General features: G+C 40.4%; 1 protein-coding gene across 2 annotated transcripts in view; it reads left to right on the top strand.

Annotated features, from left to right (window-relative positions):
* Positions 1-16,924, top strand: part of LOC105226157 (retinal-specific phospholipid-transporting ATPase ABCA4) — a 47,268-nt gene that overhangs the window by 17,604 nt on the left and 12,740 nt on the right. For both annotated transcript variants that reach the window (XM_011204960.4, XM_049462340.1), the window contains exons 3-10: positions 13,437-13,637; positions 13,738-13,991; positions 14,056-14,281; positions 14,337-14,486; positions 14,548-14,726; positions 14,787-14,997; positions 15,536-15,681; positions 15,823-15,977. In XM_011204960.4, the coding sequence (XP_011203262.2) occupies positions 13,437-13,637; positions 13,738-13,991; positions 14,056-14,281; positions 14,337-14,486; positions 14,548-14,726; positions 14,787-14,997; positions 15,536-15,681; positions 15,823-15,977 (1,522 nt within the window). The remainder of the gene's footprint in view (positions 1-13,436; positions 13,638-13,737; positions 13,992-14,055; positions 14,282-14,336; positions 14,487-14,547; positions 14,727-14,786; positions 14,998-15,535; positions 15,682-15,822; positions 15,978-16,924) is intronic.

Here is a 16,924-nt window from a genome sequence, read left to right on the forward strand (position 1 = left end):
CGGAGAAATAAATTTTCATATGTGAGAGTCATGATTGCTGCCAGGAAACTGAACATTCACATAACGTATTTTCATTTTATTGTCACATATCTGCAAAACATTGATTAAGATGTTTGAAATGCGAATTTGTCACCAAACTTACAATCATGGCATTGATACTAAAGTATCCTTTGCGGTTATAATCCCGTCTACACATAAAATCGCGCCTGGAAATCCATATTTCTGAAAAAAAATCCTTTTTCGCTTCCCTTTTTTCAACATCACTTAAATCGAGGTTTATCCACTGAGGGCACAAATGAGACTGAAGCAATCCCAATACTTCTTTTAAGATGCAACAAAATGTTGACTGAGCCATTGGAATATCGAAGTCTTTACCCACTCCATGCTGATAGCCTCCTTCAGCTAAAAACCGTAAAACTGAAGACAATCGATGAAGTAAAGATATAGACGACGATCTTGAAGAACTTGCATTCCTCTCTAGAACATCGAGGACATACGTAAAGGCCGCCTTATTTAAGCGATAGTTTTTAATAAACCTGTTTTAGAAAAATAATTTTAATAAAATTTAACAATGAATTTTTATGGATTTATGAACTGTACATTGTTTCGTCCACATCGAAAGGGTTACTCCTGTCCCTCAGTGATTTTCGGTGAATTTTTATATCACGCCGACTTCTCTCACGTTCTTCCTCAAGCAACATAAATGAAAACGTTAGCGAATACATATTTTTTGTTCGTTAAGTCAATTTGAATATAAACGTTTCCACTTTTATTAATCCTAATTTTTATATTTTCTTCTACACAGCTGATTTCGAAATGTCAAAATTCAAAATTAAGTCTGGCAACAAAAGTTTCGAATTCACATGAATTCAATGATAGCAAATTGTTCGTATTCGTAGCGGACATTCGTATTCGTAGCTTTGCTACGATGGATTGCGTGATAGGGCTGATTAACGACAGATTCAACTTTGAGACGCAAATAATGCGATGGCATAGCAATCCTCTCCAAAGAATTTAGAATTTCCATTGTATAATTCACGGCGTCGTCTTTTGAATTTTCCAGTTTAAGTCAACAACATCGGTATTTTTGGCAGCTAACATTGCGCGTACACTTAAGGAATCGCAGTAACGATAATTTGGCCAATATTCGGATTTACATTCGTGATGAGTTCATCTTTCGTGAATCGATAAACGGCAGATGGAATTGATATCAAACCTTCAAAATGATTATGGCGAAAAGTATGTGAACTTCATTTGCATTCCAGTGATTATCATTTTCCAGCAATTGTAATTGCTGGCTTGTTTTTCAAAAAGTTGCATACACCATATCATTCACAGTACGCAATGACTCAAATGAAGTGGAACGTACATTAATCAATAGCAACCGAAGGTAGAAACAATCGTAATTTTTCGGGTGGATTGTGTAAATTCGTCCTAATGTATTAGTTGATAATACACCTGGATGTTCATCTACTGGTTGGCCTTGCTTTCTGCGTAAGTATTTCTGCGACGATGCTTTCCATGTACAATATCAAGATATTTCCGAATAGAGCAATGTTCTCGCAAACGGATCACTGAGAGCGGCGGTGCTGGCGGTGTTTCCACCAGCTGTATTGTATTCTCTGGGTTGAAATACACTATTTGGTCATTCTCCAAATTAACTGCTAGATGCACAACAGTCGGAAAACGTTCATGAATTGCAAAAGTAAATACAAAGTGCTTTAGTGCAGTTCACGTATCAACCGTAACGTGAACTGCACATCGTTCAAGACTAATAACGCCATGTTGCTTCCTTTGGTGATGTACATACAAACGTATTTTATCGATTACACCAAACTGCAATACTCAACATTGATATGAGTTTTGAATGTGAATTAGACAATGATGGTGAATATAGTACGATCAATGTGTTGTCAACTTCGATATTCACGCCTCTAACTCACGCCATTGTCGTCTGGTGAGCGACGCCGATACAGTGGATATCCATCATTTCCAAAAGAAAAGCACGTGGATACTGTTTCGTGCATTTACACACAAATCGAAGTGGGATTGTGGTGTCCGCAAGTTCCATGAACCTTATTGGTTTTCATCACTTGTATAATACTGAATCTTCTTTCTTTGCATCAGGAATTTCCGCATAATTAAATACTCATAATTTCATCAATTTTATCTGGTGTAACCACCATCCAAAGAAGAATGTATGCGTGCGGCAAACCTCTCTTTTGCCACTCAACAGAACACATCTAGCAACTGACTGCACCATATATATGTTGCTTCAAGATAAAGTCCATCGAAGCTGTTGCTTGAAAAGTCTTGCTCTGACATCGTGACGATCGCTTGCTGATTGACCGCGATGCATAATACCGCACGTATGGCATCGCATTCTGGGAGTACTCGTACATGTGCCTTGGGCTGCTAATGTATGTTGATGCCAAAAAGAACGCCGACCGATATTAGCGCGACCTCTTCATGGCATCGTAACAAATTTCAATCTGTAATTGATCACTTTGTTTGCAACACACATAACATTTTCACTGAATAATTTTCAAAAATTTTTGAAGCAAACGCCAAATTTGAACGATTTAAATAATTCAAAAACAAAACAAAAAAATTTGTATGGAAAAAATTAACTTTTTGGAATTTTTCAAATTTCCGACTTTTCCTCATGAAAGACATACAGACTTTTTATTTCTAAACCTTCCCCGATTCACACAGAACATTCTCTTGAAAATTTCATCAATATTGGTTCAGCCGTTCTCTTAGCGTTACTAAAAAACAAACATTCATTCGTTTGTATGAGAAAAATAAAAGGGCTGTTTTAGGGGTTTTCCGGCAATTATTCGAATTTTTTTCTCCGCAGAAACCATCTCTGAACCCAACGAACATTTTAAAAAAAGAATTATCAAATTTGGTTCAGTCGTATGAAAGTCATGAGCGTACATACATTTTGGCGATTCATTTTTATTTATAAATGTAGATACATATATACAAAGTGCGTTCCAAAGTTATCCGGACTTTAAAAAAAACAGAACAAATGGTTTTTTTCGGCAAAATCTCCTTCTGTTTCAGTACAGTTTTTTGCACGGTCTAAAAGCATGTCGAACGAGTATTTTAGGTCGTTGGCCGGTATGGCTGCTAGTAAGCCGGTGCAAGCCTTTTCATGGACTTTTATGGGCAAATGCATTTTTCTGAAAAGGAAAAAGTCGCACGGTGCCATAACAGGTGAATACAGAGAGTGGTTAATGGTTAAAATGTGATTTTTGGTCAAATAATCGGTCATAAGCGTCAATCGCATCTGAGCAATTTTTGGTCGTCAGTCGATTTGGGCACCGTGCACACACCTTTCATCAGATGGTCTCAAAATGCGATAAATCGATGTTTTGGAGATGTTCAATTCCATTTCCATGAATTTAAATAATGATTTCGGCTGATTTTTATGAATTCACAGACCACTTCGAAAACGTTGAAACCACTCATACAATCTGCTACGGGATAGGCAATCATCGTCATAAACTTGTTTCATCATTTGAAGCGTTTCGGTAAAAGTTTTACCAATTTTAAAACTAAAATTTAATGTTGGCTCTTTGTTCAAACAACACAAACATACTCACACTTAAAACGCAATGAGTTCACTTCCAATAAAACCCACTTTCACTAAGTCAAAATTTGTAAATTTTTATTTTTGTTTTTTCTTATTATTTACAATTATTATTATATTAAAAAATAAATATTTTCCACCAAATCCCGAAAGTTTCACTAATTTATCTTCAATGGTTAACTGAAAAACAAATTTTTAAGTAAAAGTACCTAAAATTGTCATTTAAAAAATAATATCTAAATTTTTATAAAATCGTTTGGGGATAAGTGTCTCAATTTTGCGAAACTTCATCTGTCGGAAGTGGTTTCCCCATCAACCCGGTGGCACCGCTGCCGCAAATGAGAGACATTCGCCTCCAACCGGCGTATACAGTGAAATATGTAGAGCTCATCCTAGATAGGAAGCTTTCACGGAAGCCGAATATCGAAGAGAGAGCAAAAACGACTTCGATGGCCCTGAACTGCTGTAGAGGAGCCTTGGCATGAGGTGGGGTCTAACGTATTATATTCTATGGAGTTTCTATGTGGTGGAAGGCTCTAGAAAAACCACACTTGCAAAAAAAATCGAGCGCGTTCAACGGAAAGATGTATGGCCGCGAAGTGGAACGCGTTCCTGAACACTCGGATATCCTCACACACTTTAACTTCATACCGGATCATCTATACCATGGAGTCGCCAAACCGAGCTCTGACCGTTGGAGGAGAGGGCAGTGGCCTTCACCTTCCTTAAGAATGGCTTGGGGGAAAGCTGATAAGCTAGCTAGGAAAGGCAACCTAGAACCGATATCGATAGAATGGGAGCGGGTCGGTTCTCCCGTATCCTCTTGTGTTCTATTACTGGATAGCTGGACTTCGCGAAACCCTTTTTGCCCGAGATTGATCGCTGGAGATATACTGATCTCTTTATCCTCAGAAATGCTATCCTCTTCCTAGTTGTGGGGTTTTTAACAGAACATTGCCGATCATGCTGTCAGGTTGGGACTTTATCTGACGCCGTTTGCAGAAGCTGTATTGAAGAAGATGAGGTGGAAACAACTCAACACTTCCTTTTTGCAACGCGTTACCCGATGGTTGCCCAAAATGCCAAAAGACTGCGTCCAACTTATTTTCACCGATGAGGAGGTTCAGAATGTCATCAACGAAGCGAAATCATATAAATCCATTGGTGCTGATGGAATCAACATGCTTATGCTAAGGCATCTAGGCTCGGGACAACGATAGTGCAGGACAGGTTGTCGTCGACGTCATCTAGCGGGAGGCCCAACAAACGTGCTGTTTCGACGGCGTCGGACCAAAGGGAAAGCGGTGTTATATGAGTGGGGTTGGCAGGGCATGCAAAGAGGTGACCAGTGTCATGCGGAGACTCATTGCATGCAGGACATATATTGGATATGTCGGTGTCTATTCTGGATAAGTAGTAGTTTAACCTGCTATAGCATCCATAACGAAGCTAGGGTCACTCGAGCTTTTCGCGGCAACTCGAGCTCTTCGTCTCTTGCAAGTGTGATTTGCTTGGAGAGGAGTTCATTATGCTCCTTAACTGGGAGCATAAGCGCCCCACTATGTAGTTGTTCGATGGGAGGCATGAAGAGGCATCCTGTCGTGGTCCGGAGTGCAGTGTTCTGGTAGGTCTGAAGTTTCCTGATCTGCGTGCCACTGCATCCAGGCGAAAATATTGGTGCTGCGTAGTTGAGGACCGGACTCCCGTTTTCCTTGTGTGTTGCCAACAACGTTTCTTTGTCTTTTCTCCATGTGCTGCCGGCTAACGACTTGAGGATTTTGTTGCGCTCTCTACCTTGGCGATAATCGCGGTCGTATGGGGCGTGAAGGAGCATAGACTATCAAAAGTTACATCTAACATATTAGGATTATTTACAGTCGGAATTTTGACGCCATCGACTGCAATATTAAGCTCAAGTATATGCTCCTTCAACCAGTTCGTAAATATGGTCCCTGCGTATTGGGTGGGGGAAAGTGTTAGGTTCCGTGCAGGGAGGAAGCGAGAAAGGTCGGAGAGATAGCTATTTACTTTTGAACACATGCCATTGATACCATTGCCCGACGTTAATATCGTGCAGTCATCAGCGTACGAGGTTATGGAAACTCCCTCTGGTGGCTGTGGGAGTTTCGAGATGTAGAAGTTAAACAGTAGCGGGGAGAGGACACCTCCCTGCGGAACCCCCTTTTTAATTATTCTCAGTTTAGATGGTTTCACCTCGAAATAGTACGGATGATTGTCGACCGCTCAGGTAGTTCATGGTCCATCTCTTCAGTCCTGGAGGAAGCGTAGTTTTTCCATGTCCTACAGTAGTGTTGTGTCAAAAGCTTTTGACAAGTCCAACGCTACGAGGATCATACTCTCACATGGTGGTTTCTGGTTGAGGCCACGAACTATCTGAGCGTTTATGACGCTAAGTGCTGTGGTAGTACTGTGCACTTTTCGGAATTCATGGTAGTGGTTGGCTAGTCTCAGGTGGTGAGACTGGCGAGAGGCGAATTATCGGACGATAGGACTTACCTTTGTTGCCGGATTTCCCAGGTTTCAGCAGTTGGACTACTCTTCCGACTTTGCACCCATCGGCTATTTGAAGAGTAGTCAGCTACAGGTTGAGGACCTTGGTAATATAGCTTACTCCCGTCGAGCCTAGATGCTTTAGCATAAGCATGTTGATTCCATCGTTGGGCTCATTTGCTAAAACGGCTGCTTCGGCTGGAAAAATTGTGGAAATCTGCCCAATGTTAGGTTATATACATGTATTTTGTGAAGCCATAGAAAATAAGAACTCCTGTGTTCAGACTTAAAGATTAGCAAAACGCTTCGTAACCAAGTTGCATCGGTGGGATGTTTGAGTATTCGCTTCCAAGTGTTTAAGTCAAGAGGGAAGTTGTTTCCATCTCATCTTCTTCCAAACAGCTTCTGCAAACGGCGTCTGATAAAGTGTCAACCTTACAGCATGAACTCCAATAAGGCAATGTTCTGTTAAAAACCCCACAACGAGAATGAGGATAGTCTTTCAGAGGGCAAATAGATCACCTGCGATCAACCATGGGCAAAAATGGTTTTGCAACCGCGCAAGTACCGATGGTGGCTCAGCGCTGGCCAAGCTTCCGCGAAGTCCATCGATCCAGTGGTAGAACATAAGAGGATACGGGAGCGCCGACCCGCTCCCATTCTGGCGATAGCGGTTCTAAGTTGCCTTTTCTAGGTAGCTTATCAGCTTTACAATTTCCTGCGATTCCACTATGGCTCGGAACCTACACGAGTCTTATCGCAAAGACACTCGATGCTTTCGAGTTCAAGGCTAGTACTCGTATCGCCACTATGCTATCTGAGTGAATGGTCTCTTCTCTAAAAGAGGCTGTACTCCGGAGCAGCAGGTCTACTGCTACGTTAATGGGTGTAACCTCGGCTTGGAAGGCACAACAATAGTCAAGAAGTCTGAAACTGAAGTTGATAGAGAGCTCCCGACAGTAAACCCCTCCACCAACCTTCCCCCGAGCTTTGACTCATCCTTAAAGAAGCTTACTGCCCTTCTCCTCCAACGGCTTCTTCCCACCCATATCTCCCAATGTCGGGATATGGGTTTGGCGACTCTATGATATCGATGATCCGGTATGAAGTCAAAGTATGTGAGGATATCCGAGTGTTCAGATACGCGTTCCACTTCGCGGCCATACACCTTACGGCGATGTCTACGGACACTATGTTCAAAATGGAATTAAATGCTTATGAGCGCCGGCCGTTGAACACGCTCGATTTTCTATGCAAGTGTGGTCTTTTCTAAAGCCATCCACCACATAAAGACTCCATAGAACATAATGCGCTAGACTATGGTGTCATAGAACTAGAGGACCACTTTCGATGAGAGACCCTACCTCATGCCAACAGCTCCTCTACAACAGTTCAGGGCCATAGAAGTCGTTTTTCCTCTCTTTTCGATATTCGGCTCCGTGAAAGCTTCCCATCCAGGATAAGCCCCACATATTTTACTGTTTACGCCAGTTGGAGGAGAATGTCTCCCTTTTGCGGCTGCGGTGCAAAAGAGATCTTATATCTTCTACGGAATAAACCCATCTCATTTTTACTTGGGTTGATGGCGAGACCACTTCCGACGGCCAGGTTGTTTCGACGCGACTGCGTCAACTCGTACTTGGGAACTTTTCTTTGAACATAAGTGCTACATCATCTGCATAGTCAATCACCCGGCAACCACGATCCTCAAGTTTTTTAAGCAAATCATCAAAGCATATTTTGAGCTGCACCGAAATGTGTACTCTTTATTTATACTCTTAAGACTAACTTATTACATGGTTCTTACTTCTATTTATACTAACTAGTATGATACCTATTACTTGTTGATAGTTTGTTTAGATATAATACCATATATTGTTTGTTTAGGTTTGTTTACATAAATCTTAGTGCTACTTATACTATTGAGATGCTGATTGTTTACTAGTAAATAACTATTTGGGTTATTATTGTTTGTTGTACTGATAGTGCACTTCTATTGTTCCAAGATAAGCTTGTTTTGATGATTTTTCTTTAATGTTGTTCGTTTACTGAAACATAAAGCTGTTTTGATGTTGGTTTGTTTAAGATTGTTTGTTGTAGTGATAGTGTATTTCACTTGTTCCATGACGCATTCTGTTTACTGAAACAAAAGTTGTTTTAATGTTTATTACTACAAGTATTATAAGCAATACTTTCCTTAACTCTTCCCCCTGTTAAAATGAAATGTCCTCATTTCAAAACTTCTAGCCTTGAAGTCGGCTTATAATAATTAATTATTGTATATGTTTGATTAATTTTTTGTGTTTATAATTTATACCTTTTTATATTATATAGTAAATTATTATTTTTGCATGTTTCTTATGATGCTTTCTTTTCTCTTACAATTTTGTTTTTAATTAGCGTCAATTTTCTAGAATTCAACAACCATTTTCCTTTTTGGCTTGCTTTCGGTGCTTTTTTTTTTTTGGAATTATTGGCTGTGTTTGTGGAAATTTTCACTTTTCGTTTGTTTTTGATTAATTTTTTTTATGTTTATTATTAATACATTTCTACACTATATACTTAATTATTTTTTCGTGTTTCAAATGATGTCTTCTTTTAGTTCGTTCTGAATTAGCGTTATTTTTCGAGAATTCAACAACAATTTTCCTTTTGGCTTGCCTTGTTTTCGGTGCCTTTTTTTTTAGGAATTATTGGCTGTGTTATTCCGTCATTTAACAATTGCTGAATTTTTCCTATGACAAAGTCGATCCACGTCCATTGGGATTTATGGAGGTTGACGATGTTGAGATTGATGCTAAAGATTGCTATGTTGATATTTGTTTAGTCTTTTTTCATCAGTTTTGCTCTCCGAGCTGAAGACTTCGACCCACCCGTCCACCACGTCGGTGTGACTAATGCGTCCTCCCCGGTGCGCGTGGGAGAGTTTGTCGGAGCCTCTTGCGGTAACCTTCCCAGTTTGTACTCCTACGATATCTTAAAGACTTTCTAGGTGGGCATTCTTCGACTAGACTGAACCCGATATACCTATTATCAGAAAGAGAGTGATCATTAAAGATCTAGTTTGAGATCAGTGGGGCAATCTCATACTACTCCAAGGTGAGATAAAGAACGTCCTCCGTGCCTGCAGTCACAAATGTAGGAGAGTTTCCTCTATTACAAATGAAAATGTGGTCGCTAACAATGAAATCAAAGACCGACTCATCTCTGTTATTAGTGTCCAAGCTACCCCAAATTGAATGTCGCAAATTGGCGTCGGAACCGATGATGACGCCGGTTCCTCTTTGTGACGCTTCAGCCAAGGTCACTATCGCCACCTGTGTTGTTGTTGTTTAACGGTTATCTAATCCCCGTTAGCATGGTAAGGGTCATTTGCGTTGTCGTCGACGTCATCTAACGATAGGCCCAAGAAACGTGCTGTTTCGACGGGGTCGGATCAAAGGAAGGAGGGTGTTAGATTAGTGGGGTTTGTAGGGCATGCAAAGAGGTGGTCAGTATCATGCGGAGACTCGTTGCATGTAGGACATACATTTGGTATGTCAGGGTCTATTCTGGATAAGTAGGAGTTTAATCTGCTACAATATACAGAACGAAGTTGCGCTAGGGTAACTCGCATTTTTCGCAACAACTGGAGCTCTTCGTTTGCTATAGGTGGTGATTTGACTCTAAGAACGCCATTAACGGGAAGGGACTCGGTGAAGGTGTTGATGGCTCCACTGTGAATGGCGGTCAGTATCTGTCGACAGTCAGTTGCGTCCGAAGTCTGGTCGGCGTACTGTACGACGTCGTCGACGTAGTCCAGGAAAGACCCTTTGATGCTCATAGGAGGCGGTTCCGCTCCAAGCAGATGGCTTCAAGGGTGATTTCTACGAAAACATCCAAGCAGGAACTGCCTGGAGTGTCGTTCATTATGCTCCTTAACTGGGAGCATAAGCGTCTCACTATAAAGGTGTTCTATGGGGGACATCAAAAGGCATACCGTCGTGGTCCGGAGTGCAGTATTTTGACAGGTCTAAAGTTTCCTCATCTGCGTACCACTGCATCCAGGCGACCATATTGGTGCTCCGTAGTTGAGGACCGGTCGGCCGATTGCCTTGTAAGTTGCCAACAACGTTTCTTTGTCTTTTCCCTGTACCTTGGTGATAATCGCGGTCGTATGGGGAGAGAAGGAGCATAGACTATCGAAGGTTACACCTAATATTGACAGTCGGAATTTTGACGCCATCGACTGCAATATTAGTTCAAGCAATATTAGTTCGTTCAGTTCGTAAATATGGTCGCTGTGGATTTGGTGGAGGAAAGTGTGAGGTTCCGTGCAGTGAGGAAACGAGAAACGTCGGAGAGGTAGTTGTTTACCTTCGAACACAAGCCATCGATTCCATTGCCCGACGTCAATATCGTGCAGTCATCAGCGTACGAGGTAATGGAAACTCCCTCTGGTGGCTGTGGGAGTTTCGAGATGTAGAAGTTAAACAGTAGCGGGGAGAGGACACCACCCTGCGAAACCCTCTTTTTAATTCTTCTCAGTTTAGATGGTTTTGAAATAGTTTCGACCACTCAGGTAGTACATGGTCCACCTCTTTAGTCCTGGAGGAAGCGTAGTTTTTTCAATGTCTTGCTGATCGTTTATGACGTAAAGTGCTGTGGTGGTGCTGTGCACTTTTCGGAATCCATGCTGGTGACTGGCTAGGCTTAGGTGGTGAGTGAAAGTCGGGAGTAGCAAGGCCTCAAGTGTCTTTACTACTGGGGAGAGGAGGGGAGTTATCGGGCGATAAGATTCCTCTTTGTTGGCGGGTTTCCCAGGTTTCAGTAGTGGGACCACTCTTCCGATTTTCCACACATCGGAAATTTGAAGAGTAGTCAGTGGCAGGTTGAGGACCTGATAGAGTGAGATAACTTACTCCCGTCGAGCCTAGATGCTTCAGCATTAGCATGTTAATTCCATCAGGGCCAATGGGTTTGGAGTATTTTGCTTTATTGATGACTTCCTGAACCTCCTCATCGGTGAAAGTAAGCGGCGCGCAGTCGTTTGGCATTTAGCGAGGCCGTCGGTTAACACATCTCTTGCCTTTGTCTACCGAAGGGTGCAGTGTAAACTGCCGGCTAAGATAGCTCGCGCACTTCTTCGGGTCCGAAGAGGCATGACCATTGAATTGAACTTCAACTCGGTCTTCATGTCTCTTCGGATTAGACAAAACTTTGACAGTAGCCCAAAGCTTACTCACACCGGTGGAGAGGTTGCAGGACTTCAGGTGCTCTATCCTTTTCGTCCGCTTATGGTGGTTTACCATACGCCGAATCTCCAAATTGAGATCCCTTCTTCGGGAATCCCCGGGAGCGGCATGGCGTAAGGTGTCGCGCTCGTTAGCTAAAACTGCTGCTGCGGCTAGGAAATTGGTCCGGATTTCCGTTATTCTTCCAGCCGGAATGAAGCGAACGGTAGCTGCTGCAATCACCTTGCGGAATTGACGTTCGCCAACGCATACGTCCGTAGGAATAGGTATAGCATTGAAGGTGCTCTTAGTAAATTCTGTGAAGCCGACCCAATTAGCTTTGTTAATGTTAATGAAGGTACGGTTGTCCACAAAAACGAAATCAGGAGGCTTCTCGATAGAAATAATTATGGGCAGACGGTCTGATGCGAGAGTTTGCATAGTGCGCCAGGTTATTTATCAGACCACCACTAGCAATGGTAATATCAGGGGAGCTATTACAGGTGCCCATAACTCTGGTGGGGGCTTCATCATTCATTGTGCAGAATGTCGAATCGTCAATCTGTTCCGCCAGTTCCATCCCCTACGATCATTTGACAGGTAAGAATGCCAAAGATTGTAGTGCGCGTTAAAGTCGCCTAGTACCAAACGGTTTTCACCACGAAGTAGCGCACCTATATTCGGGTGATATCCTGTAGGGCGACATGTAACTGGGGGATGTATATATTAAACATTTCGGGCTCGATATCACCTGACCGAATAGCTATGCCTTGACATTCTAGGGTAGTATCCCTGCGGTCGATGTCTTCATCGATTTGACGATACTGCCCGGTGTTGTGCAATATGAATGCTAGGCCACCACCATTATCTCGCTCGCGATCTTTACGTAGCACGTTGAAACCGGCACAACTCAGAAGATCTGAGCGGCTGCTTAGCTTGGTTTCTTGGACCGCAGCTTCGATACACGTTCCCGATTCATAAGTGCAACTGTCTTCTCGATCTTGCTCTGGAGTCCGTTGCAGTTAAATTGAAGTATTCGAGTTTGTCGCGGGTGTCCGTAGGTGATCCTGAGGGTGAGGGAGTGACGTGTAGGTGGTAATTGTTGCAGCTGCAGAACCCGCAGTGGCGATTATCGCGCTGGGGTGTTAATTGGCGACATCACTGTTATGAGTTCCGGGGGCAGACTCCTGCAGCATGGGGCAACGTACGATTCACTCCACTCACGTGTGGTGCGCAAGCCGGAACACGCCGGGAAGTGACACCAGCCAGTGCAGGAATTGCACTTAACTGATGTAACATTCCGATGTATGACGGTCACACGGTGACACACGGAACAGACTGTGCGAGGAACGAAGTGTAGCCGGTTGGTTCTTGCAGGAGGATTGGAAGGGGGAGCAAGTCAGAGTGGGAGCTATGTTGCCTGTTTGAGCTCCTGCAGACCGTTAGGTCCTCTGTTGGCCACTCGGGTTGAGTGGCGGCGCGGCGCGTGAACTATGTGCATAGCCGTGGAGACTTGTGTCGCAGTATAGCGCTCCCTGTGAGTCTTAAGGCCTGAGCAGGTCTCCGGCATTCTCACATTTTAACCACCTCAAGAAGACTGAAGAGATAGCCGCCGCTACTTTATTCTTGTTTTCTCTTACTTTTTTTAGGACAATCCGTACACGTTTGCTTTATACCATTTTGTATTAATAATAAAAATAAAAGTAACTCTACCAAACACCTGCAAATATTGCTACACCTTTGATTTTTACAAATTTCAAGAATATATGAGCAGTGTCTTTACAAAGAAGGACATTTACATTTTTATTTTTAACTAAGCTTGTCTTGTTCTTAGTGGTAATTTACACAATTCTAACGCCATTGTTTCCAAAAAAAAAATTCCAAAGGGGGGTGTTCGTTTCAAAACAGAATATTTTTACCTATAAAAAATAGCTTCGATTATTCTGTTTTTTTAGAATTCTGTAGCTCTAAATGACAAGGTCTTATTTATGTCAAAATGTACAATTAACATAGTGTAATGGCATAGTTCCTAAATAGAAATACATCTTTTCAATAAATCTGTAAATATTTCCCTCATAACGTTTTCTACACACGATTTGTATTTTGATATATAGGTCTCAGGTTCTTTGGTAACTCAAGTGAGATGATTCTTGAAATGGAGCGCAGCTGTAAAGGGAACTGTTATGCTGTGAACTTCTTAAATTATCCGACTGATGCATCACGCGAGAAATTGAAGTATTCGATAAGTTCAACAAGTATAAGAATATCACCAAAGAAGCGTTATGTTAATGACGAAGAGGTAGCTGGAATAAAAGGTAATGAGTTCATCAAGATAGCACATACAAATATTTTCTTTCGACAAAATAAAAAACAAACAATATTAAAAATAAAAAAAAACGGTTATAATCTTTATAGATGATGATGACTACATACGATCTGGTTTTATGACCCTTCAACACACAATTGATAGAATGTTTATAACACTTCAAGACAGTCCCAAAGCAATTAACTTCGACTTTGAAATCGCTTCAATGCCTACAATTGCGCAAGAAACAATTGATTCTCAGCGTATTATTTGGTTTGGTTCCTTATATTCAGTTATTTTTAATGTTTTACTGCTTAGTACGTTTCTTGTACCTCTTGTCGAAGAAAAACAAAATGGTATCAAGGTAGTAAACCCATATACAAAACTGAGTGTTTTATTACTGATTATAAACTAATACTTTAATTTAGGAATTTTTAACAATTGCAACTCCCATGAATTTTTTGAATGGTGTTAGCTTTTTCGTGATCAGATTATTTATGTATGCAGTGTTTACCGTGGTGGTGCTAATTGCTGGTGGGATATATCAGGCTTTCAGTGAAATTGTGCCTGTCGGATATATAATTGTACTATTTGTGTTCTACATACTTTCTGCTATGTCTTACACGTATCTGATATCAGTATTTTTTCACTCAGGTAAGTTAACTGTTTTTTAATGAATACAAAAAATTTAACAATAAAATATATTCAGTATTTCATGCCAAAGTTGGTGGACTTTTAATGTTGGTTGCGCCATATATTCTATACTTCTCAAAAGGAGAAGTTTCAACATTAGCAAACATATTTAGCACGAAAACATTCATGGAGGGAATTAAAAATTTTCAAATCTTCACCAATAAGTGTAATTTGTATTTTTTCGCCAAAGACATATTATCTAATAATATAATTGTTTACCACCTTAGATCGTGAAGTTGGCCCCAGTGTACTTAATATAAACATAACAGAATCATCATTTACAGTGATATCCGTTTATTGCATTTTTATAGCCCAGTGCTTAATATATGCAATGTTATATAATTACTTGGCATATGTATTTCCTGGCCCAGGTAGTTTACAAAGGCCATATCTCCTTCCTATCATGGTGAAAAATATTTCATATTTTACTCAAACTTAAAATTTATTGAATGTTTTGAATTAATAGTCATTATGGAGAAGAAATAAACCAAGCACTGAGTATACAACCAGCAAAATTGGAACCGATGCCATTATCATTCAAGACCTTCATAAATCGTTTAAAAAACCTATGCGAATTATTTCCGATGGTCTTAATATAGCTATTAAGAATAAACAAATTACTGTACTCCTGGGACATAATGGAGTAGGTAAAACGACGACATTGAATATGATTATGGGTAAGTTTGTATTTATTTCTATAATTAATTGATTGATCCTAATATTGCATATTTGAAGATCTTTAACTGATACAGGTAATATTAGCACTAAATATAAAAGGTCACCAGTCTCAAACCTATCGGACAGGATAGGATTGAGATTGAGGATAGCGTTGAGATTTAGACCAATAATATATGCCAGTTCATTGTAAACTATTTTAAGACTAAGACTTCTGCGTGAGACGATTGTCTCATGTCTCTAATTGTCACAATAGTAATTTAGTGACCCGTTAGTCAGGAGTCTCATTTTGTATAGTAATATACTGTATCTGCCAGAATACCAAAATGAGACTCCTGACTAACAGAGTCACTAAATGAAGATTGTGAAAATTAGAGACATGAGACAATCGTCTCAAGCAGAATACCGATATAAAAGACAATTAAACTACCGTTTAATCATGTAAATTAATTTACCGACAATTATATAATCCTCTATTAAAACATTTGTCCCAGTGTATTTCTCAACAATTAATTCTTCTATTCGTTGTTATAATCTTAGGCTCCGAACTTCAAGATTCGGGTAAAATAACGGTATGTGGAGAGCATGAGGTTGGCTCATATCGTCATTTAATTGGATATTGCCCACAGAAGAGTGTTTTCATGCCTTATATGACTTGCGCTGAACATTTTAATTTTTTCGCTCAGGTATCTTTTTCCCTTTTAAAATTTTCTTTAATTTTGTTTTGTTTTTTTTTTAACGAATTTATTTAAAAAACTATTTTGATATGAAATTATTGCAGAAATATATATATTTAATAATGTAATAATTTTGAAATAAATATTCAGATTAGAGGAATGTCAAAGCATGATGCCGCCATAATTACAGATGAATTATTAATTAAGCTCAATTTACAAGATAAGGAAAAAGAATTCGGAAACTGTTTATCCGGTGGTATGAAACGAAGATTAGCCCTGGGAATAGCGATTGCGGGTAATACAAAGTAAGTTGTAACAATATTTTGATTACGACACAATACATTACACTTCGTGGATGTAAATATATATTTTCTAGAGAAAAATATCGTGAAGTAGAAAAAACGGATTTTGAAAATACATTAATATGCATTCTCCAATTTTGGGCAAATCCGGTAAAATAAGTTGTATCCACCAACATTCATTTACAATTGAAAATCTGATGTCCTTGAAAGATACAGTGAATCAAAAAAGTTTAGGCACACCGTAAATTTAAGTGTTTATCCAAAAATTACAGGTTTCCCTTTTATCTTACGAAAGTAATAATAATCATATGTTTCAATTTCAATACTTTTTGGCGACGATCTTCCGATGTTTTTTTTGGCTGTAATTTAAAAAAAAAAATGAAAAACTTTGATTCTACTTGTGAATTATTTTTATTTGGTCTTTTCAATTTTTTTTTTACATCAAGTCGAGAATATGATATCATGTAAATGGCCGCCGCCACAGTTGATTGACATTTGAGCCCTTTTTATGGCGTTTTCCATCACTTTGGCCAGAATTTCCTGCGATAGGTCCTCACGTTCTTGACGGATATTGTCTTTAAGAGCTGCAAGACTCTGAGGCTTGTTGACATAAACCAGCGACTTCAAAAAGCCCCACAAAAAGAAGTCTGGAGCGGTCAAATCACGCGATCTTGCTGGCCAGTGCAAATCGCCAAAACGGGAGATTAGGCGCCCGGGAAATGCATCCTTCAGCATATCGGTTGTGGCACGTGCAGTGTGTGCCGTTGCACCATGCTTTCACATGTTTTCCAATCCCAATTCATCAAGTTGCGGCAAAAGAACTCGTTGATCCGTTCTCTGTAGCGCTCACCACGAAAACAGCACACCATACGGTGGCTTTGAGCGGGTGTAATTGCTCTTCGTGGGTTACACGCGGATTTTCACCGCCCCAGAAGCGTAAATTTTGCTTA

The sequence above is a fragment of the Bactrocera dorsalis genome, chromosome 1 (assembly GCF_023373825.1).
Source record: "Bactrocera dorsalis isolate Fly_Bdor chromosome 1, ASM2337382v1, whole genome shotgun sequence".
NCBI classification, from domain to species: domain Eukaryota; kingdom Metazoa; phylum Arthropoda; class Insecta; order Diptera; family Tephritidae; genus Bactrocera; species Bactrocera dorsalis.